General features: G+C 42.6%; 1 protein-coding gene across 1 annotated transcript; it reads right to left on the bottom strand.

The window, feature by feature from the left end:
• Nucleotides 1-932: 932 nt before the first annotated feature.
• LOC310942407 (FHF complex subunit HOOK-interacting protein 1A-like) lies at nt 933-19,336 on the bottom strand (the record flags this gene model as incomplete). The annotated part of the gene is made up of 16 exons (XM_083907787.1): nt 933-1,147; nt 2,993-3,113; nt 3,203-3,384; nt 5,089-6,122; nt 7,282-7,393; nt 7,474-7,631; nt 8,835-8,914; nt 9,008-9,175; nt 11,260-11,346; nt 11,456-11,512; nt 11,661-11,762; nt 16,039-16,150; nt 16,255-16,417; nt 16,492-16,725; nt 17,312-17,525; nt 19,232-19,336. 16 exons carry the CDS (start codon nt 19,334-19,336, stop codon nt 933-935), a joined length of 3,144 nt encoding a protein of 1,047 aa, XP_083763913.1.
• Nucleotides 19,337-22,042: the final 2,706 nt, after the last annotated feature.

Here is a 22,042-nt window from a genome sequence, read left to right as displayed (position 1 = left end):
AGGTGAGTCTTGTAACGTGGTTGAAATCATTCAGAAAATCACTCACTCTCCCAAACCAAAGTCAGCAAACCTGCACCAGATCAACAAAACGGGTCAATAAAAGTCCTTTTTGACTCTGATCGAGGTCAAAGGTCAAGGTTAAAGTTTATTTATACAACACATAAAAAAAAAACAGTGTACCATGTTTTCATATTTGACCTGAAGTCGACACAAAAGACACATGATTTACATCAAACACACAATGAACTTAATGAAGATAAAAAACCAAGATAAATGTGATATTTTTAATGTGAATGTCTGAATATTCACTGTGGATTATAATGTGAAATATTACTGTTTTTTGAGGAAGTAAAAAAAAAATATTCCAAAAAGGAGAATAAAACTTCTCCGTTGCTGTATTTCATGTGTGAGTTTTAACGTATGGTCGTTTAAAATATTAATAAATTCACATTTTCACAAGTTAGCCGGCCTTTCCAGCAGCTAGCTAGCTGTAGCGCTCTGTAAGCTAGCACGTTTACATCCAGTCCAGTCGGACTCAGCGTACACATGCAGTAATCGGACTATGAAGCACATTATCCAGGTACGTTAGTCCGACTAAGACTAGCTCGATTTTAGTCGCGCTAACGGTGTTTAAAAGAAAACGGAGTTATTGTCTTCGTCTTTGACTAAAATCGGACCTTTAACATGAATGTAAACACTTTACCTTCACCTCCGTCAAACTAATCCGGTTTATAACCGTTGGCATAATCTGGTAATTTATTTTATTTTTACTCAAAGATGAAAGAAACAAAGTGTAGAAAACGATTTGCACTGACCCGACAAATAATAACGTAGACAAACGACGTTCGTTAACATAAATAACCGTTCAAGTGCAGCCAGGAATCTGACTTTAATCTTCAGATTATTTGCGTCGAGTGCTTTTTGTTGTCACGTCAGTGCGGAGCGACGCCGTGCTCTTGGGCGACGGCGGCGAGTTCTTTGAGGAACTCGGCGAACAGGACGACGGCGAACACTCGGCTCTTCGCCTGCGGCGGGATCGAGGGGCACGGCGGCAAAACGGCGACGGGAGGCGGAGCCAGACGGTTCCTCACGGAGCCATTGGGAAGACGAGGCTCGTTGATGGCGCCGCCATGAGACTCCAGGGACTCTGTGGGACATGTGAACATAAGGACATGTGGACGCGAGGACATGAGGATATGTGGACACCAGGACATGAGAACATGTGGACACGAGGACATGTGGACACGAGGACACGTGGACATGAGGACATGAGGACACGTGGAGGATATGAGGACACAAGGACATGTGGACATGAGAACACAAGGACATGTGGACAAGAGGACATGTGGACACGAGGACATATGGACATGAGGACACGTGGACATGAGGACACATGGACATGAGGACACGTGGACATGAGGACATATGGACATGAGGACACATGGACATGAGGACATATGGACATGAGGACAGGTGGACATATGGACATGAGGACACGTGGACATGAGGACATATGGACATGCGGACACGATGACACAAGGACATGAGGACACGATGACATGAGGACACGATGACACAAGGACATGAGGACACAAGGACATGAGGACACAAGGACATGAGGAAACGAGGACATATGGACACGTGGACATGAGGACATGTGGAGGATATGAGGACACAAGGACATGTGGACATGAGAACACAAGGACATGTGGACACGAGGACACGAAGACATGAGGACACAAGGACATGTGGACACGAGGACGTGGACATGAGGACATGAGACGCTAAAGGTCAATATATGAGGACACAACTGGACAAAATTGAAGAAAGTTGTACTTTAACGACATTAAACATCGCGTAAGAAACGTTTCATGACCTAAAATGAGTCGTAAAAGTGAATTTCACGACTTTATTTAACACATTCTTAATCATTTCTAACTCAAATTATCTGAAATTCCATTCAAACTTTTCTTAAAACAGATTTAGGTGGAGTTTTTTTTACGACTTTTGTCATTAAATTAAACCAGAAATACCTTTGAAAATGTACAACCTAAAGTGATGAGCGCATGGTCCAGCAGAGGGCACTGTAAGCGCTTAGATACCACATAGTTCTGGTTTTAACAGCACACAACAGATCTGCTGACTCTGAAACGTCTGTTAGCTTAGCCGTTAGCTCCGCCTGCTCGCACCACCTAGCTTAGCTTGGTTTTTGCGTTCACTAACCTCTGAACTTGCTCTCCTGGTCTTGGCTAACAAGAACCTCCAGGCCTGAGCGTCCAGACCTGAGTATTCTGGTCTGGACGCCACGTAGCGCTCGATCCGATGCTAACACCTGCTCGTACCACCTAGCTTAGCTTGGTTTTTGCGTTCACTAACCTCTGAACTTGCTCTCTTGGTCTTTGGCCAACAAGAACCTCCAGGCCTGAGCGACCAGACCGGGATATTCTGGTCTGGACGCCATGTAGTGCTCAATCCGATGCTAACACCTGCTCGTACCACCTAGCTTAGCTTGGTTTTTGCGTTCACTAACCTCTGAACTTGCTCTCTTGGTCTTTGGCTAACAAGAACCTCCAGGCCTGAGCGACCAGACCGGGATATTCTGGTCTGGACGCCATGTAGTGCTCAATCCGATGCTAACACCTGCTCGTACCACCTAGCTTAGCTTGGTTTTTGCGTTCACTAACCTCTGAACTTGCTCTCTTGGTCTTTGGCCAACAAGAACCTCCAGGCCTGAGCGACCAGACCTGAGTATTCTGGTCTGGACGCCACGTAGCGCTCGATCTGATGCTAACACTTGCTCGTACCACCTAGCTTAGCTTGGTTTTTGCATTCACTAACCTCTGAACTTGCTCTCCTGGTCTTTGGCTAACAAGAACCTCCAGGCCTGAGCGTCCAGACCTGAGTATTCTGGTCTGGACGCCACGTAGCGCTCGATCCGATGCTAACACCTGCTCGTACCACCTAGATTAGCTTGTTTTTAGCGGTCATTAACCTCTGAACTTGCTCTCCTGGTCTTTGGCCAACAAGAACCTCCAGGCCTGAGCGACTAGACCTGGGTATTCTGGTCTGGACGCTACGTAGCGCTCGATCTGATCACGAACCGACGCTAACACCTGCAGAGACGAGAAAAATAATAAGAAGAAGTGAATCTTTGACATGAAATAAGAAGTAACGTTAGCAGATAAACGTGTTTGTTTGTTACCTGGTACAGCGTGCGGACGTTGGTCTGTCGGTGTTTCGTGTCGGTGCTGAGCAGGAACGAGCGCAGCAGAGGTTGCGGGTACGACGCCAGCTGGGCCAGGATCCCCGTCACCAGCAGGTTCACGGCGATGGAGTTTTCCAGAAGGTTCTCGAGACGCGACAGCAGGACGCTGATGAACGGACCTGAGACGCCACGAGAAACTCAGGTGTGATCTTTACAGCTTCTTAAATGTGAATATTTTCTGGTTTCTTTGCTCCACAGAAGTGATATCGTACCGTGACTTAAATATCGTGATAATATCATATCCTGACTTAAATATCGTGGTGATATTGTATCTTGATTAAAATATCGGGACTTAAATGTGGTGATAATATCGTATCGGGACTTAAATGTGGTGATAATATCGTATCTTGACTTTCATATGGTGATAATATCGTATTTTGACTTAAATATCGTTAGAATATTGTATCTTGATTAAAATATCGTTATAATATCTTATTGTGACATAAATATCGTGATAATATTGTACCGTGACTTAAATATCGTGATATCATATCATGACTTAAATATCGTGATAATATCGTATGGTGACTTAAATATCATGATATTGTACCTTGACTTGAATATCGTGATATCGTACCTTGACTTGAATATCGTGGTGATATTGTATCTTGATTAAAATATCGGGACTTAAATGTGGTGATAATATCGTATCTTGACTTTCATATGGTGATAATATCGTATTTTGACTTAAATATCGTTAGAATATTGTATCTTGATTAAAATATCGTTATAATATCTTATTGTGACATAAATATCGTGATAATATTGTACCGTGACTTAAATATCGTGATATCATATCATGACTTAAATATCGTGATAATATCGTATGGTGACTTAAATATCATGATATTGTACCTTGACTTGAATATCGTGATATCGTACCTTGACTTGAATATCGTGGTGATATTGTATCTTGATTAAAATATCGGGACTTAAATGTGGTGATAATATCGTATCTTGACTTTCATATGGTGATAATATCGTATTTTGACTTAAATATCGTTAGAATATTGTATCTTGATTAAAATATCGTTATAATATCTTATTGTGACATAAATATCGTGATAATATTGTACCGTGACTTAAATATCGTGATATCATATCATGACTTAAATATCGTGATAATATCGTATGGTGACTTAAATATCATGATATTGTACCTTGACTTGAATATCGTGATATCGTACCTTGACTTGAATATCGTGAGAATATCCTATTGTGACTATAATATTGTATCTTGACTTAAATATCGTGATAATATTAATATCGTATCTTGACTTAAATATCGTGATATCGTACCTTGACTTGAATATCCTGATAATATCGTATCATGACTTAAATATCGTGATATCATATCATGACTTAAATATTGTGATATCGTATTGTGAATTAAATATTGTGATAATATCGTGTCCTGACTTAACTATCATGATAGTATCATATCCTGACTTAAATATCGTGATAATAACGTATTGTGACTTAAATATCATGATATCGTACCTTGACTTGAATATCGTGATATTGTACCTTGACTTGAATATTGTTGTAATATCGTATTGTGACTATAATATTGTATCTTGACTTAAATATCGTGATAATATTAATATCGTATCTTGACTTGAATATCGTGATAATATCGTATCTTGACTTGAATATCTTGATAATATCGTATCTTGATTTAAATATCGTGATAATATCGTATCTTGACTTGAATATCTTGATAATATCGTATCTTGATTTAAATATCGTGATAATATCGTATCTTGATTTAAATATCGGGACTTAAATATTGTGATAATACCCTTTAAATGACAGAAACAAACCTGTAAAAGGAACTCCTTGTCTCCTCGTCTCCTCTCCTTCCTCCTCCTCCTCCTCCTCCTCACTGTCCTCCATGGAGGAGCTAAAGAAGGATTCCTCTCCGAGGCCCTCGTCGTCGTCGTCTTCCTCCTCCAGCCTCTTCCTCAGGGCTCGGACACGCCTCCTGAACGCGCCCATGTTGTCGGTGATGTCGTCGAAGTCTGGCTCCGCCCCCAGAGAGAGCATGAGCTGGTGGTACTGAGACAGGAAGTCGCTGTTGCCGGGCAGACTTCCCGACGCGGCGGCGGCGGTGGTTTCAGAGAGGAGAGCAGAACGCCGCTCGGCGTCTTTGTTGCGCGACGCGTTTGTCGGACGCCGTTTTGCGCGACCGTCGGTTTCCTGCTCGTCTTCGGCGACGACGTGACCGTTTCTGTCGAATCCGTTGGTGAAGACTTGTTCTGACCCGTTCTTCTCGCCTTCCTCCTCCTCGTCCATCCTTATCACCTCCATCCCGTGATATTCGCTCCTCCTCCTCTTTGCCAACATCGTCGCGGACGCTCGATGACCGCGCGCGACGCTTCGCCGTTGATGATTCGATGCCACGGTTCGCTCCAAAACGGCCGCCCTCGCGTCCGTCCGGGCGACGAGGTCGTAGACCAGGACGTCGTCCTGGAACTCCGATTCCTCGACGTAGGAGCCGTTCACCAACTTGATTGCACTGCGTCGCATTTCCTGGATGTGCTGAGGAGGAAGAAGAGGAGGAGGAAGAGGAAGAGGAGGAAGAGGAGGAGGAGGTGAGGAAGGTTCATCGTCTGCAAAAATATCGTCATCCCACTCCAACTCCAGGGCAGAACTGACTCTTCCTGTGGGTTTGTCCGTGGAGGACGGGGTGGGTGAGACGGCCAAGGACGGAAGACTCGCGACTTGCTGTAAGATCTCTTCGTCTTCTTCTTCTTGGTCTTCTTCCTCTTTAACTCCGCCCCCCGGTGTGTCAGATGGGGATTGCTCAGGCGAAGGGTCGATCCCGTCGTACGGGGCTGACCACAGACGACACGCCCTGAGAAACAGACAACAACTCGTCACACGTGCAGATGTTGGACAAATCAAAAAACACCAGAGTGTCGTACGGTTGCTAAAAAAAACCCGGGTTCCTGATCCGGTTGGAACAACGGCCTTTTTCTGAGTGGAGTTGGCATGTTCTCCCTGTTTTCTCTGGGTTCTCCGGTTTCCTCCCAACAGTCCAAAGACATGTGGACCGCCACCGTCTGTGCCGAGATTGGCACCAATCTCGCGACCCTCTTTTGAAGGATAAAGCTTAAGCCATTTAATCTTTAAACATCAGTCTTTGGTCTTACAGGGTCTTGGAGAACATGTAAGGTCTTTAAGGTCTTGAAGACACTTGAAGAGAGTATTTCAGGGTATTGAAGAGTTTCAAAAGGTCTTGAATCTACTTAAAGTGTCTGACAGAGTCTAGAAATGAGTCTTTGGTCTTAGAGGGTCTTGGAGAACATGAAAGGTCTTGTAGAGTCTTGAAATGTCTTGAATCTCGGCGTCTCTGAGCGTCTTTTAGGTCGTGAAGTGTCTTCAAATGTACGCAAGAGTCTTTGGTCTTGAGTTTTGGAGAATCTTTAAGGTCTTGAAAACTGTTGTGACAGGTCTTTGGTTTTGAAGAGTATTTCAGAGTATTGAAGAGTTTCAAAGGTCTTGAATCAACTTAAAGTGTCTGACAGAGTCTTGGGGAGTCTAGAAATCAGTCTTTGGTCTTAAAGGGTCTTGTAGAGTCTTGAAATGTCTTGAATCTCAACGTCTTGGAGCTTCTTTGTATGTTGTGAAGCGTCTTTAAATGTCTTGAAGGAGTTTGGAGAGTCTTTAAGGTCTTGAAGAGACAAGTCAACAGGTCTTAGGTCTTGAAGACACTTGAAGAGAGTACTTCAGGGTATTGAAGTGTTTTAAAAGGTCTCGAACAGGGTCTTAGAGAACATTAAAGGTCTTGTAGAGTCTTGAAATGTCTTGAATCTCGGTCTCTGAGAGACTTTTAGGTCGTGAAGTGTCTTCAAATGTCTGCAAGAGTCTTTGGTCTTGAGTTTCGGAGAATCTTTAAGGTCTCGAAGACTGTCTTGAGAGGTCTTTGTTTTTGAAGAGTTTCAAAAGGTCTTGACCCTCATTTGAAGGATAAAGCTTAAGCCTTTTCATCTTTAAACATCAGACTCACTGACCTGTCAGAGGTGGAAATGGCCTGTCGGGCGTCTAAAAGGTACTGAAGGTAGTTCACGTCCATCAGGAAGTCCGAGCCGCGGCAGTAACCGACGCTGTCCGACACAGACGGGTCTAACGCAAACAGAGAAGATAAGTTGGTACGAGCAGCCGTGAAGGTCTTCAGGTCCATGTCTCAGTACGATGTTCCTCACCTGCTCCTTTGGCCCAGTGGATGAGCTCAGAGTGGAGGTTCACGGGGCACCAGGAGGGCATGAGGAGCAGGAAGGAGGTGGCGCCGGAGGCGTGGCAGTCCCTCCGGTTCAAGGACGAGCGCTGCTTCCTGCTCAGGTGGCCGCACGGAATCAGGTACCTGAGGGACACGGAAGCTGTGTTTACATCGTGTCGTCGTACCGGTGACAACGACATGGAACGCAACACAACAGACGACAATGGAGGACGTCCAGCAGCTCTTATTTTAGACTGTGGGCGTTGAAGAAACACCGATCTCAAGGGAGCTGACTGTCGTGACCTTAGCGTAGCTTTGTACTCTGGTACACCAAGGGAAGGATCGCCAAAGAGTGGAACGGTTGGCGCTGGTTATTTCGGTAGCGTAAGAAAATACGCACGCTACTGCAGTTTCCCAACCCTGATCCTCAGGAAACTCTGTCCTGCCATGTTTTAGATGTTGCCCTGTTTATGTAATGTTTCAACTTTTGTTAAAAAAATAAATAAAAAATGTTGTTTCAACTTTTGTCATTTAAAAAAAATTCAGTTTCAACTTTTACCAATTTTTTTTTAAATGTTATGTTTTAACTTTTGTCATTTGAAAAAAAAAATTTAATACATTTTTTTTTTTTTTTAAATAATGTTTCCACTTTTGACCATTTAATTTTTTTTTTTAATAAATAATTGTTTCAACTTTTGTTAAAAAAAAATAAAAAATCTAAAATGTAGTTTTAACTTTTGTCATTTGAAAAAAAGTTATATTTCAAATTTTTTTCAAAAAAAATGTTTTTCAACTTTTGACCATTAAAAAAATGTTTCAACTCTTGTCATTTAAAAAAAATGTAGTTTCAACTTTTACCAATTTTCTTTGTAAATGTTATGTTTCAACTTTTGTCATTTGAAAAAAAAAATGTAATACAATTCTTTTTTTTTTTAAATAATGTTTCCACTTTTTTAATAGAATTTTTTTTTTTTAATAAATAATAATATTTCAACTTTTGTCATTTAAAAAAAAATTAATGTTTCAACTTTTGTCAAAAAAAATTCGAAAATGTTATGTTTTAACTTTTGTCAAAAAGAAAAATATATCTTTCAATTAACGTAATAAGAAGAAGAATAAAGTTTCAACTTTTGTCAAAATTTTTTTTATTTAATTTAATTTAATGTTTCAACTTTTGTTAAAAAAAATGTTGTTCAAAATTGTAATGTTTCGTCTGAATCGGGTGTTTTTGGAGCAGGGCAACATCTAAAACATGGCAGGGCAGAGTTCCCTGAGGATCAGGGTTAGGAAACACTGCTCTACTGTACCAAACAGCATCAATGTGACCAAACTCAGTAGAAATCTGACCTGAAGACGAGCTGCAGCATGACGTCCTCACAGAACAGACCAATCAGAGTCCTGAACAGAGCCAGAGACACCGTACCCAACTGATGACAGACAGAAGGTTCGTCTTACTTCATCAGAAACGGAATCACGACATCCGTGTTCAGTGTGTGTGTGTGTGTGTGTGTGTTAGTTACCTGGAAGGGCGTGTTGACCCGGCTGACCAGTGTGTCCAGGATCTGCACGCCGTCGTGCGCGTGCAGCAGGATGAAGGACAGGAAGATCTGTAGGAGGGCGGGTTCAAAGACGGAGCGCAAAAACAGGTCCAGGTACGCCGTCGTGGTCATGGCCTCCTCCAGTGTCAGCTGATCACGACCAAAAAAGGACGTTAAAGGCGCCACGTGTAAGAATGTGGCCAAAAACAGTTACTGCATTCAAATTCAAAACACCAAAGTCTTTTTAGGTTTGGTTTTCTGACGTAACTGGTTCAACCCGTGGTTGCTCGACAGCTGAGACTCTACTGACTGCAGTGATGGCGCCACATGCCAAAACACGATTTCAAAACATAAACATGATTTATGATGCGATCGACCAGTGTCGTCGCTCATAATTCCGTTGTGTTGTCTGCTTTTTTGTTTGCGTTTCCGTTGTGAGATAATGTTGTTGTGTTAAATGCTTTAGTGTTTGTGTTTTCTGCTTGGGGCGTGATTTGAACTGAGGATATCTGTAGTGTGTACTTCTACATGAGACGGCAGCTCTACCAAGTGAGATAAAGTGAGTCAATGTTTTTGTGTTTTCTGCTTTTGTGTTTTTGCATTGTGAGTTAATGTTTTTGTGTTTGCGTTGTGTGATTTGTGTTTGCGTTGTGAGTTAATGTTTTTGTGTTTGCGTTGTGTGATTTGTGTTTGGGTTGTGAGTTAATGTTTTTGTGTTTTCTGCTTTTGTGTTTGCGTTGTGAGTTAATGTTTTTGTGTTTGTGTTGTGTGATTTGTATTTGCGTTGTGAGTTAATGTTTTTGTGTTTGCGTTGTGTGATTTGTGTTTGGGTTGTGAGTTAATGTTTTTGTGTTTTCTGCATTTGTGTTTGCGTTGTGAGTTAATGTTTTTTCGTTTTTCTGCTTTTGTGTTTGCGTTGTGTGATTTGTGTTTGCGTTGTGAGTTAATGTTTTCGTGTTTTCTGCTTTTGTGTTTGCGTTGTGTGATTTGTGTTTGCGTTGTGAGTTAATGTTTTCGTGTTTTCTGCATTTGTGTTTGCGTTGCGATTTAATGTTTTCTGCTTTTGTGTTTTTGCATTGTGAGTTAATGTTTTTGTGTTTGCGTTGTGTGATTTGTATTTGCGTTGTGAGTTAATGTTTTTGTGTTTGCGTTGTGTGATTTGTGTTTGGGTTGTGAGTTAATGTTTTTGTGTTTTCTGCATTTGTATTTGCGTTGTGAGTTAATGTTTTTTCGCGTTTTCTGCTTTTGTGTTTGCGTTGTGTGATTTGTGTTTGCGTTGTGAGTTAATGTTTTCGTGTTTTCTGCATTTGTGTTTGCGTTGCGATTTAATGTTTTCTGCTTTTGTGTTTTTGCATTGTGAGTTAATGTTTTTGTGTTTGCGTTGTGTGATTTGTATTTGCGTTGTGAGTTAATGTTTTTGTGTTTGCGTTGTGTGATTTGTGTTTGGGTTGTGAGTTAATGTTTTTGTGTTTTCTGCATTTGTGTTTGCGTTGTGAGTTAATGTTTTTTCGTGTTTTCTGCTTTTGTGTTTGCGTTGTGAGTTAATGTTTTTCCGTGTTTTCTGCTTTTGTGTTTGCGTTGTGAGTTAATGTTTTTGTGTTTTCTGCATTTGTGTTTTCGTTGTGAGTTAATGTTTTTCTGTGTTTTCTGCTTTTGTGTTTGCGTTGTGTGATTTGTGTTTGTGTTGTGAGTTAATGTTTTCGTGTTTTCTGCTTTTGTGTTTGCGTTGTGTGATTTGTGTTTGCGTTGTGAGTTAATGTTTTTGTGTTTTCTGCATTTGTGTTTGCGTTGTGAGTTAATGTATTTGTGTTTTCTGCTTTTGCGTTGTGAGTTAATGTTTTTGTGTTTTCTGCATTTGTGTTTGCGTTGTGTGATTTGTGTTTCCGTTTTGAGTTAATGTTTTTGTGTTTGTGTTTTTTAATTTGCGTTTGTGTTTTGTGTTTTGCGTTTGTGTTTAGCACCTCAGGGCCACAGTAATTTTGGGTCATATAAACCCATAAATACTAGGCAGTGTCCCTTTAATATAGGTTCATTTCTGACGAATATTTGACATTGTCATCACATAGAGAAGAAGAAGAAGAAGAAGAAGAAGAAGAAGAAGAAGAAGAAGAGGTGTAGAGCCAGGGTTTTGGACAGAGGAGAAGAATGGGCAGAGCTACGTCTGCTCACAGTGGAACAATGTTATCAGTGAACACATCAGTGTTATCAGTGACCACAGCGTTGTCCTTCAGTACCTTGTGCAGAGCAGGAGCGAGGACCGGGACCAGGAAGCCGTTGTAGATGTAGCTCAGCAGCTGAGAGCGTACGGAAGGATGAGCGACCTGAAAGAACACAGATAAAGATAAACACACACACACGCAAGGTGATAAAGGTTTGTTTTCATTGGGCTGTACCATTGTTCGAAGCCTGTGTGTGCGTTGTTGACGTTACCTTGGTAACGGCACTGCAGAAGTCCAGTGAATTCAGGAAGTGGACGAGCGCTGGAACCTGCGGACGCGAGGGGGCGGTTATTTACGGCGTTATTTGTCCGCTTATCGTTAAGCGATAAATCGAGTTGCGGTCGTCGTGGTAACAGATAACTCGAGGCGTGGTCGTCATGGTTACAGATAAATCGAGTTGTGGTCGTCATGGTTACCTGCTGCCAGTCGTCCGGCTCCAGACAGCACCAGTCTTCACTGTAGACCTGGAGTCTGGCAGGAAGAGACGAGTAGAGACCAGAGAGACCTGTGGCCAACACCTGAACACATCACAACGGTTAATGATGCTTTCAAATGTCTTCTGTCTAAAAGGGTCTCGGAGAATCTTTCAGGATTTGTAGAGTCCTGAAACGTGTCTTTGGTCTTGAGTATTGGCGAGTCTTCGAGGTCTTGAAGTCCGTGTCGACAGGTCTTTGGTCTTACAGAGTCTTGGGGAGTCTAGAACTGAGTCTGTGGTCTTACAGGGTCTTAGAGAACATGAAAGGTCTTGTAGAGTCTTGAAATTAAGGTCTTTAAGGTCTTGAAGACACTTGAAGAGATTATTTCGGGGTGTTGAAGAGTTTCAAAAGGTCTTGAATCTACTTAAAGTGTCTTACAGAGTCTTGGGGAGTCTAGAAATGAGTCTGTGGTCTTACAGGGTCTTAGAGAACATGAAAGGTCTTGTAGAGTCTTGAAATTAAGGTCTTTAAGGTCTTGAAGACACTTGAAGAGATTATTTCGGGGTGTTGAAGAGTTTCAAAAGGTCTTGAATCTACTTAAAGTGTCTTACAGAGTCTTGGGGAGTCTAGAAATGAGTCTGTGGTCTTACAGGGTCTTAGAGAACATGAAAGGTCTTGTAGAGTCTTGAAATTAAGGTCTTTAAGGTCTTGAAGACACTTGAAGAGATTATTTCGGGGTGTTGAAGAGTTTCAAAAGGTCTTGAATCTACTTAAAGTGTCTTACAGAGTCTTGGGGAGTCTAGAAATGAGTCTGTGGTCTTACAGGGTCTTAGAGAACATGAAAGGTCTTGTAGAGTCTTGAAATTAAGGTCTTTAAGGTCTTGAAGACACTTGAAGAGATTATTTCGGGGTGTTGAAGAGTTTCAAAAGGTCTTGAATCTACTTAAAGTGTCTTACAGAGTCTTGGGGAGTCTAGAAATGAGTCTGTGGTCTTACAGGGTCTTAGAGAACATGAAAGGTCTTGTAGAGTCTTGAAATTAAGGTCTTTAAGGTCTTGAAGACACTTGAAGAGATTATTTCGGGGTGTTGAAGAGTTTCAAAAGGTCTTGAATCTACTTAAAGTGTCTTACAGAGTCTTGGGGAGTCTAGAAATGAGTCTGTGGTCTTACAGGGTCTTAGAGAACATGAAAGGTCTTGTAGAGTCTTGAAATTAAGGTCTTTAAGGTCTTGAAGACACTTGAAGAGATTATTTCGGGGTGTTGAAGAGTTTCAAAAGGTCTTGAATCTACTTAAAGTGTCTTACAGAGTCTTGGGGAGTCTAGAAATGAGTCTGTGGTCTTACAGGGTCTTAGAGAACATGAAAGGTCTTGTAGAGTCTTGAAATTAAGGTCTTTAAGGTCTTGAAGACACTTGAAGAGATTATTTCGGGGTGTTGAAGAGTTTCAAAAGGTCTTGAATCTACTTAAAGTGTCTTACAGAGTCTTGGGGAGTCTAGAAATGAGTCTGTGGTCTTACAGGGTCTTAGAGAACATGAAAGGTCTTGTAGAGTCTTGAAATTAAGGTCTTTAAGGTCTTGAAGACACTTGAAGAGATTATTTCGGGGTGTTGAAGAGTTTCAAAAGGTCTTGAATCTACTTAAAGTGTCTTACAGAGTCTTGGGGAGTCTAGAAATGAGTCTGTGGTCTTACAGGGTCTTAGAGAACATGTAAGGTCTTGAAATGTCTTGAATCTCTGCGTCTTTTAGGTTGTGAGGTGTCTTTAAATGTCTGCAAGAGTCGCTGGTCTTGAGTTTTGGAGAATCTTTAAGGTCTTGAAGACTGTCTTGAGAGGTCTTTGTTTTTGAAGAGTATTGAAGAGTTTAAAAAGATCTTGAATCCACTTAAAGTGTCTGACAGAGTCTTGGTGAGTAGAATTGAGTCTTTGGTCTTACAGGGTCTTAGAGAACATGTGAGGTCTTGAAGAGTCTTGAAATGTCTTGAATCTCAGAGTCTCTGAGCGTCTTTTTATGTTGTGAAGGATTTTGGAGAGTCTTTAAGGTCTTGAAGAGACAGGTCAACAGGTCTTTGGTTGTGAAGTGTCTTCAAATGTCTGCAAGAGTCTTTGGTCTTGAGTTTTGGAGAATCTTCAAGGTCTTGAAGTCTGTATCGAGAGGTCTTTGGGCTTACAGAGTCTTTGGGAGTCTAGAAATAAGTCTTTGGTCTTACAGGGTCTTAGAGAACATGAAAGGTCTTGTAGAGTCTTGAAATCTCTGCGTCTTTTAGGTCGTGAAGCATCTTCAAATGTCTGTAAGTGCCTTGAAAGACTTGAAGAGACAGGTCAACAGGTCTTTGGTCTTGGAGAGTCTTGGATAGTCTTTTAGGTCTTGAAGTGTCTTCAAATGTCTGCAAGAGTCTTTGGTCTTTAAGGTCTTGAAGACTGTCTTGAGATGTCTTTGTTTTTGAAGAGTCTTGGAGAGTATTTCAGGGTGTTGAGGAGTTTCAAAAGGTCTTGAATCAACTTAAAGTGTCTGACAGAATCTAGAACTGAGTCTTTGGTCTTACAGGGTCTTAGAGAACATGAAAGGTCTTGAAGAGTCTTGAAATGTCTTGAATCTCAGTGTCTCTGAGCGTCTTTTTATGTTGTGAAGCGTCTTTAAATGTATTTGGTCTTGAGTTTCGGAGAATCTTTAAGGTCTTGAAGACTGTCTTGACAGGTCTTTGTTTTTGAAGAGTCTTGGAGAGTATTTCAGGTTATTGAAGAGTTTCAAAAAGTCTTGAATCAACTTAAAGTGTCTGACAGAGTCTTGAAGAGACAGATCAACAGGTCTTTGGTCTTGAAGACACTTGAAGAGAGTATTTCAAGGTATTGAAGAGTTTCAAAAAGTCTTGAATCTACTTACAGTGTCTGACAGAGTCTAGAAAAGAGTCTTTGGTCTTAAAGGGTCTTAGAGAACATGAGGTCTTGTAGAGTCTTGAATCTGGGAGTGTTTTATGTTGTGAAGCGTCTCTAAATGTCTCTAAATGTCTTCATGTCTCTGTTGTTACAGCATCAGCAGTGATGGTCAAACATCGTCTCCACAAAGACACGACGTCCAATCACGTGCAGACTTACTAATCCCTCTGTGTTTGAGCCAATCTCACGCTGAGTTACTAATCTGCTCTGTGTGGAGAGATTGAGGTCAGAGTGAGGTCTAAATCTCACACACACACACACAGTAACTGGCAGTGACGGAGCCAAAATGGCCGACATCAACAACGTTATTGTGTTAATGCTGGGTCTTTATATGCTTTTTATCCATTTTCAATCATATTTTTGTGCAGATAGCATATATGCTAACATGTCATCACACACACACACACACACACACACTCTGTTCCTGAGCTCATTAATTTATTACATAACTGTAATAATGAGATTATGATGAATGGAAAGAATGAGTCAGCAATTATTTAAACACAGATCTGATTCATGAAAATGTAAGTGATGTGTGTGTGTGTGTGTGTGTGTGTGTGTGTGCGTATTTGTGTGAGTGTGGGGTGTGTGTGTGTGTGCGTTCCTGTGTGTTTGTGCATGTGTGTGTGTCTGTGTGCATGAGTGTGTGAGTGTCTGTGTGTGTGTGTGTGCATGAGTGTGGGTGTGTATGTGTGTGTGTGCGTATGCGTGTGTGTGTGCATGTGTGTGTGTGTGCGTGCATGCATGTGTGTGAATGTGAGTGTGTGTGTGTTCGTGCATGTGTGCATGCATGCGTGTGCGTGAGGGGTGTGTGTGTGTGTATTTGTCTATGTCTGTGTGTGTGTGTCTGTGTGCATGAGTGTGTGTCTGTGTGTGTGAGTGTCTGTGTGTGTGTGTGCATGAGTGTGGGTGTGTATGTGTGTGTGTGCGTATGCGTGTGTGTGTGTGCGTATGCGTGTGTGTGTGCATGTGTGTGTGTGTGTGCGTGCATGCATGTGCGTGCGTGCGTGTGTGTGAATGTGAGTGTGTGTGTGTGTGTTCGTGCATGTGTGCATGCATGCGTGTGCGTGAGGGGTGTGTGTGTGTGTGTGTATGTGTCTATGTCTGTGTGTGTGTGTGTGTCTGTGTGCGTGCATGCGTGTGTGTGTCTGTGTGTGTGTGTGCATGAGTGTGGGTGTGTATGTGTGTGTGTGCGTATGCGTGTGTGTGTGTGCGTATGCGTGTGTGTGTGCATGTGTGTGTGTGTGTGCGTGCATGCATGTGTGTGCGTGCGTGTGTGTGAATGTGAGTGTGTGTGTGTGTGTTCGTGCATGTGTGCATGCATGCGTGTGCGTGAGGGGTGTGTGTGTGTGTGTGTATGTGTCTATGTCTGTGTGTGTGTGTGTGTCTGTGTGCGTGCATGCGTGTGTGTGTGTGTGTGTGTGTGTGTGTGTGTGTGTGTACTCACAGGACAGAAGTATGTGTTGTCACTGATGTGTCGAGCGACTCGAGGCTCAGACTCAGACAGAGTCATGATGAGCAGCAGAGCGTCTCTGGCCTGTTGACCTACTGACCCCTGTCTGACACACACACACACACACACACACACACACACACACACGCACATGAACATACTGTAGGTGTGTGTATAAGTACACGTGTGTGTACACACACATACACATACCTGTGTGTGTATGGTATGAGCAGAGAGAAGAGGAGGAAGTTGGCCGCTCCCTGGTCCTCACTGGTGTGGAAAAACAGCTCCAGCACAGATGAGTCTTTGACCAGAGCGACACACAGCTGATACAGCAGCAGCACAAGCTCCGCCTCCACCACGCCGCCGCTATCTGCGGAGGAAAACGCAGCGTGAAAACACGATTCTCCGTCATCCAGGGTTCGCGTTGGTTCCGCGGATCCTCACCTGGTCCAGGTCCTGGTCCGGGTCCGGCACAGGAGGCGAGCAGCATCATGAGCGGCCGCAGCACGGGTTTGTGATGCAGCAGCGGCTGTTTGGCCTGAGACAGAAGCATCTGGTACATCCTGAGCTGCTCCAGCTTCATGTCCTCGGTGAAGTGTCTCCTCAGGCTCCACAGGAACAGCCTCTCCATAACGGCCTCCACCACCACAAACTCCAGGATGGGACCCATGGCTCCTCCTGAAACCAGGACCAGAGGTCTTTAAAGTGTCTGACAGAGTCTTGGTGAGTAGAATTGAGTCTTTGGTCTTACAGGGTCTTAGAGAACATGTGAGGTCTTGAAGAGTCTTGAAATGTCTTGAATCTCAAGAGTCTCTGAGCGTCTTTTTATGTTGTGAAGGATTTTGGAGAGTCTTTAAGGTCTTGAAGAGACAGGTCAACAGGTCTTTGGTTGTGAAGTGTCTTCAAATGTCTTACAGAGTCTTTGGTCTTGAGTTTTGGAGAATCTTCAAGGTCTTGAAGTCTGTATCGAGAGGTCTTTGGTCTTACAGAGTCTTTGGGAGTCTAGAAATAAGTCTTTGGTCTTACAGGGTTTTAGAGAACATGAAAGGTCTTGTAGAGTCTTGAAATCTCTGCGTCTTTTAGGTCGTGAAGCATCTTCAAATGTCTGTAAGTGCCTTGAAAGACTTGAAGAGACAGGTCAACAGGTCTTTGGTCTTGGCTCCTCCTGAAACCAGGACCAGAGGTCAAACTCTGCAGCACCTACTCACAAAGAGTTCTGGAGTTCTGTTTGTTTGTTTGTTTGTTTGTTGTGTCGCGCGCTAACCTTTCCCCGCCTCTTCCTCCATCAGCAGGAACAGCATGTGTTCCACGTAGTTCTGGACGGCGCTGGCTTCGTCTGCCGGGATCGGACCGAGGCGTAAAGAACCGGAACCAGAACCAGAACCAGAACCACCGCTGATGCTCATGTGACCTGAGAGGAAACCCAACGCACCGGTGCTGCTGCGACCCGGCTCGTGTCTCTCCAGGATCTTCACCACCTGCACAAAACAAGGTTGAACAGAGAGACGTCACTGACTTTATTTTGAAGGGCAAGTCCATTCAGACGTCACATGTCCCGCCCCCTTCCTCCCAGGAGCCAATCGTCTACTTTTTAAGGAAAACATAAGTGTTCTTGACAGTTTTGAGTGATAGACGAGGAAGTAAATGGACAGGATGAAAGTTGTCAGGAGTGGGAGGAGCCAAAGCCAGAGTTGAGCTGTGGTGGTTGTGCTAGCGTCGTAGAAGAAGTTGTAGAAAGTTTTAGGTATTCTTAGGTTGGCTGGCTGGCTGTTGATTGGTTGATCTGTTGGTTGGTTGGTTGGTTTGTTCAGTCGGTTGGTCGATTGGTCAGTTGGTTGGTTGGTCTGTTGGTCTGTTGGTTTGTTGGTCAGTTGGTTGGTTGGTTGGTTTGTTGGTCAGTTGGTTGGTTTGTTGTTCAGTCGGTTGGTCGATTGGTCAGTTGGTTGGTTGGTCTGTTGGTTTGTTGGTCAATTGGTTGGTTTGTTGGTCAGTTGGTTTGTTGGTCAGTTGGTTGGTCTGTTAGTTGGTTGATTGGTCGGTTGGTTGGTTGGTTGAAGAGTATCTTTTGACCAGGTCAGACTGTCAGAGTTTCAGTAGAAAGCAGAACAACGGGTGAACACATGAATGAATAGACACAAATGTAACACACTGTCTGGACTTGTGTTAACCTTTGACCCCTGAGATGACCACACACACACACACATACACACACTCCTCTTGTTGGTTTTCTTGGCGAGTGTAGAGATAGAGAGAGAGAGAGAGAGAGAGAGAGAGAGAGAGAGAGAGAGAGAGAGAGAGAGAGAGAGAGAGAGAGAGAGAGAGAGAGAGAGAGAGAGAGAGAGAGAGGTTTGTCATAAATGGATCCTGTGTTTGAGAGCCAGAGTCTGGACCAGGAACACCACACACACACACACACACACACACACACACACACAGTTATCTGCCAACCATTATGAGGAAAAAGGGATGAACTGAAGTGATTGAGAGAAAGAAAAGATAAATAGAATATGAGAGGAAAAACAACAGTGAAGGCTGGTTGGTTGGTTGGTTGGTTGGTTGGTTGGTTAGTTGGATGTTTGGTTGGTTGGTTGGTTGGTTGGTTAGTTGGATGTTTGGTTGGTTGGTTGGTTGGTTAGTTGGATGTTTGGTTGGTTGGTTGGTTGGTTGGTTGGTTGGTTAGTTGGATGTTTGGTTGGTTGGTTGGTTGGTCGTTCTATAGGTCGGTTGGTTGTTCTGTTGGTTGGTTGGTTGGTTGGTTGGTTGGCTGGTTGATTAGTTGGATGTTTGGTTGGTTGGTTGTTTGGTTGGTTAGTTGGATGTTTGGTTGGTTGGTTGGTTGGTCGTTCTATAGGTCGGTTGGTTGTTCTGTTGGTTGGTTGGTTGGTTGGATGTTTCTTTCATTGGTTGGTTGGTTGAATGGTTGGTTGGTTGTTCTGTAGGATGGTTGGCTAGTTGTTTCTTTCGTTGTTTGGTTGGTTGAATGGTTGGTTGGTTGTTCTGTAGGTTGGTTGGCTAGTTGTTTCTTTCGTTGGTTGGTTGGTTGGTTGTTCTGTTAGTTGGTTGATTGGTTGGTTGGCTGTTATGTTTGTTGGTTGATCTATTCGTCGATTGGCTAGTTGATCGGTTAACCGATCCCTCACTGAATAGTGTGGCTGGTTGAGACATTAACTCATTAACTCGTTACCTGAGCCCAGTGGTTCTTAAAGACGATCATGCAGGTCTCTGGGTCGACTCCTCTCAGTGTTAGAGACGTTTTCCGGTTGCCCCCGACGACCACTGAAGCCATCATCGTGAGCGGCTGTCATGTGACTACAGCGAGTTCCTGGGTTCAGAGTTCAGCTGCTGGCCTGCAGGGGGCGCACACAACAGAGAGGACACCAGACCATCACACATGACAGCGACACACAAACACAAAGTTTCCTGAGCTCGTTTGTGTTTTTGTCTCCGACTTCATCTCTGACTGAGAACTAACAGGAAGTGAGGGTCGTCAGTGGCCATGAGGAAACAGGAAGTGTGGTCCGAGTACGTCTGAGTCGCACCCAGGGCGTTCCAGGACATTCCAGGAATTCCCAGGGAGAACGAGCGCCGTACTGTACTGACCACTGTGCTGCTGCTGTGGAGAGAGAGAGAGAGAGAGAGATTAGAAGGACAGATTATTTGTGATAAACTGATGGTTAATCCCAAACGTGTGTTTGTCAGAGGGTACATTTAAGGACACATCATCAATGCAACAATTACATGGATACAGTTTAGTGACAAACAACTGCTGAAATGTAGGAATGGAACAGTTTATAAACCACTCATTCTCCCACACCAAAGTCCATAGAGTAAACCAGTGATTTTAACATCACAGCACACAGGAGTTCACAGGAGTTGTTGATCCACTGCTGCCTCCATCACAAAGTATAAACGTCTTATTTTGTCAATTCGGCTTTTGAAATCCGTCGTTCAGATATACAGCAATGACACAAAGTGACCACACGAGGCAGCAGAGGACCAGCAGCTCCTGTGTCCCTGTGAGCTAAAATCACTGATTTTCTCTATGGGCTTTGGTGTGGGAGAGTGATTGGTTTATAAACTTCAGTTTCCTGTTGTTAAAGTCTGTCTAATGGTGAAGACGTGAACATGTTCTTAATGATGTCGTAGACTTGATCTGACATCGGTTTTATAGATTAGATTAGATTACAGATTAGGGTGAGTCACTTGATTTAATGTCCCCACAATTGACCAACACCAGTGTGTGTGTGTGTGTGTTAAAGACTGTCAGACTGTCACATGCCATCACACAAACCAGGGATTAAGCCCACACACACACACACACACACACACACACACACACACACACACACACACACACACACACACACACACACACAGACACAGACTATTGACCTAATTTTTTCATTTTCTTCATTTTATCAGATTGTGGTTTGATTTAAACCCTGATGATGACGATGATGATGATGATGATGATGATGATGAAGATCAGTCTGTGGACGTGGTTTTCGTTTGTTGACACAGTTCCTTGGTTCTCGTAGATTCTCTAATCTCTGCTCTTGAACCAGCTGCTGGTTCACACACACACACACACACACACACACACACACACACACACACACACACACACACACACACAGTACAGTTGTTGTGTTTGTTTTTGCACCTTTATTACGGTCGGTGTCCTCGTTTGTCCTGATTTCACCTCAAACGTCTCATTTTCTCTAAAGAAATAAACAAAAACCAAGGAAATTCAACGTTTTTGAGGGGAAAAAAAGTCCCAAAATTCATATGAAAGTTAGTTATTTACATGTTTTATTTGCTAAAATTAACACACACTCATAAAAAAGTGTTTTTTATTATTATTATTATTATTACTTTATATTTAATGTATGTGTTGTTTTTTTGTTTTGTTCTTGTTTTGTTGTATTTTTACTCATGTTATATTACTTTATATACACAGATATATATACATATATATATATATATATATATAATGGACTGACCTGCACCTGCAGTGAGTTGCTCCTCACTTTCCTGGACTCTGTCGCTCTTTTTCTTCCAAAAAAACCCCCAAAATAAAAGTCTCCAAAACTCCGTCAGAGTCTCAGAAACAAACAGATCAACAAAAACAAACATAAACAAACAAATAATCAAAAGTAAAATCCCGAGGTTTCTGTCCAGAGCTGAGCTCTTTCTGTCCACACTGAGCTCAGACTCACTGAGGATTTAATCCGCTCAGCTGTCAATCACTCCTGCTGGCTGCTAGGTAACACTGAAGCCCCGCCCCCACAAGGATAATAAAACACGCCCCAAAGAGAGAGAGAGAAAGACTTAAATATCTGCATCTTATATGAAATACAAATAAATATCTGACGATTTTAAACAAAATTAGTACATTTTGAAATCATTAAATTACATGTGAATGAATGAAATATGTTGATTTATCACTTGTAATGTGCGCCGAATTGAAGACAACACGTCACTTTGTATTTATAAACTTAAAACAGTGGCCACACGATGTGATATATGTGTCTTTTCAATGTCAGCCTTTATCCACCAGAGGTCAGTGTTTGACTGCTCACCTGCAGATAGAAACACCAGTGCTGCTCTCTAGTGGTAAAACAGTGAAACTACAGATTTTTCAAACCTTCCAGTCAAATCTTGTTTTGTGAATTTTAATTTCATTTGAATTTTTTTTAATCACATTTATCACAATGAAAACATGTTGAAATGAAGCACAAAAGCTTATTTACAGACGACGATCGTCTGAGAGTCCGGACGCGTTAATGACTGTTTACGTGTCTTCGTCGTGACTCCGTCGCTGTAATCACGATATTTTTGCCTCGTCATGGTTTCTTTGGCTTTTCTCTCCTCATTCATCGTCCGTTGTTCCTGAGGAAGTCGATGAAATACAGTTTCTACACATGTAATAAACGTCCTGTTGTCGTCATTTACATTCACTGTAAACCACAAACCGTGTCAGGTGTTGTATGTC

This window comes from Microchirus variegatus (assembly GCF_963457635.1).
Source record: "Microchirus variegatus genome assembly, chromosome: 2".
Taxonomy (NCBI): domain Eukaryota; kingdom Metazoa; phylum Chordata; class Actinopteri; order Pleuronectiformes; family Soleidae; genus Microchirus; species Microchirus variegatus.
Note: the sequence above shows the minus strand (reverse complement) of the source record. Positions and strands in the feature narration are given on the sequence as shown.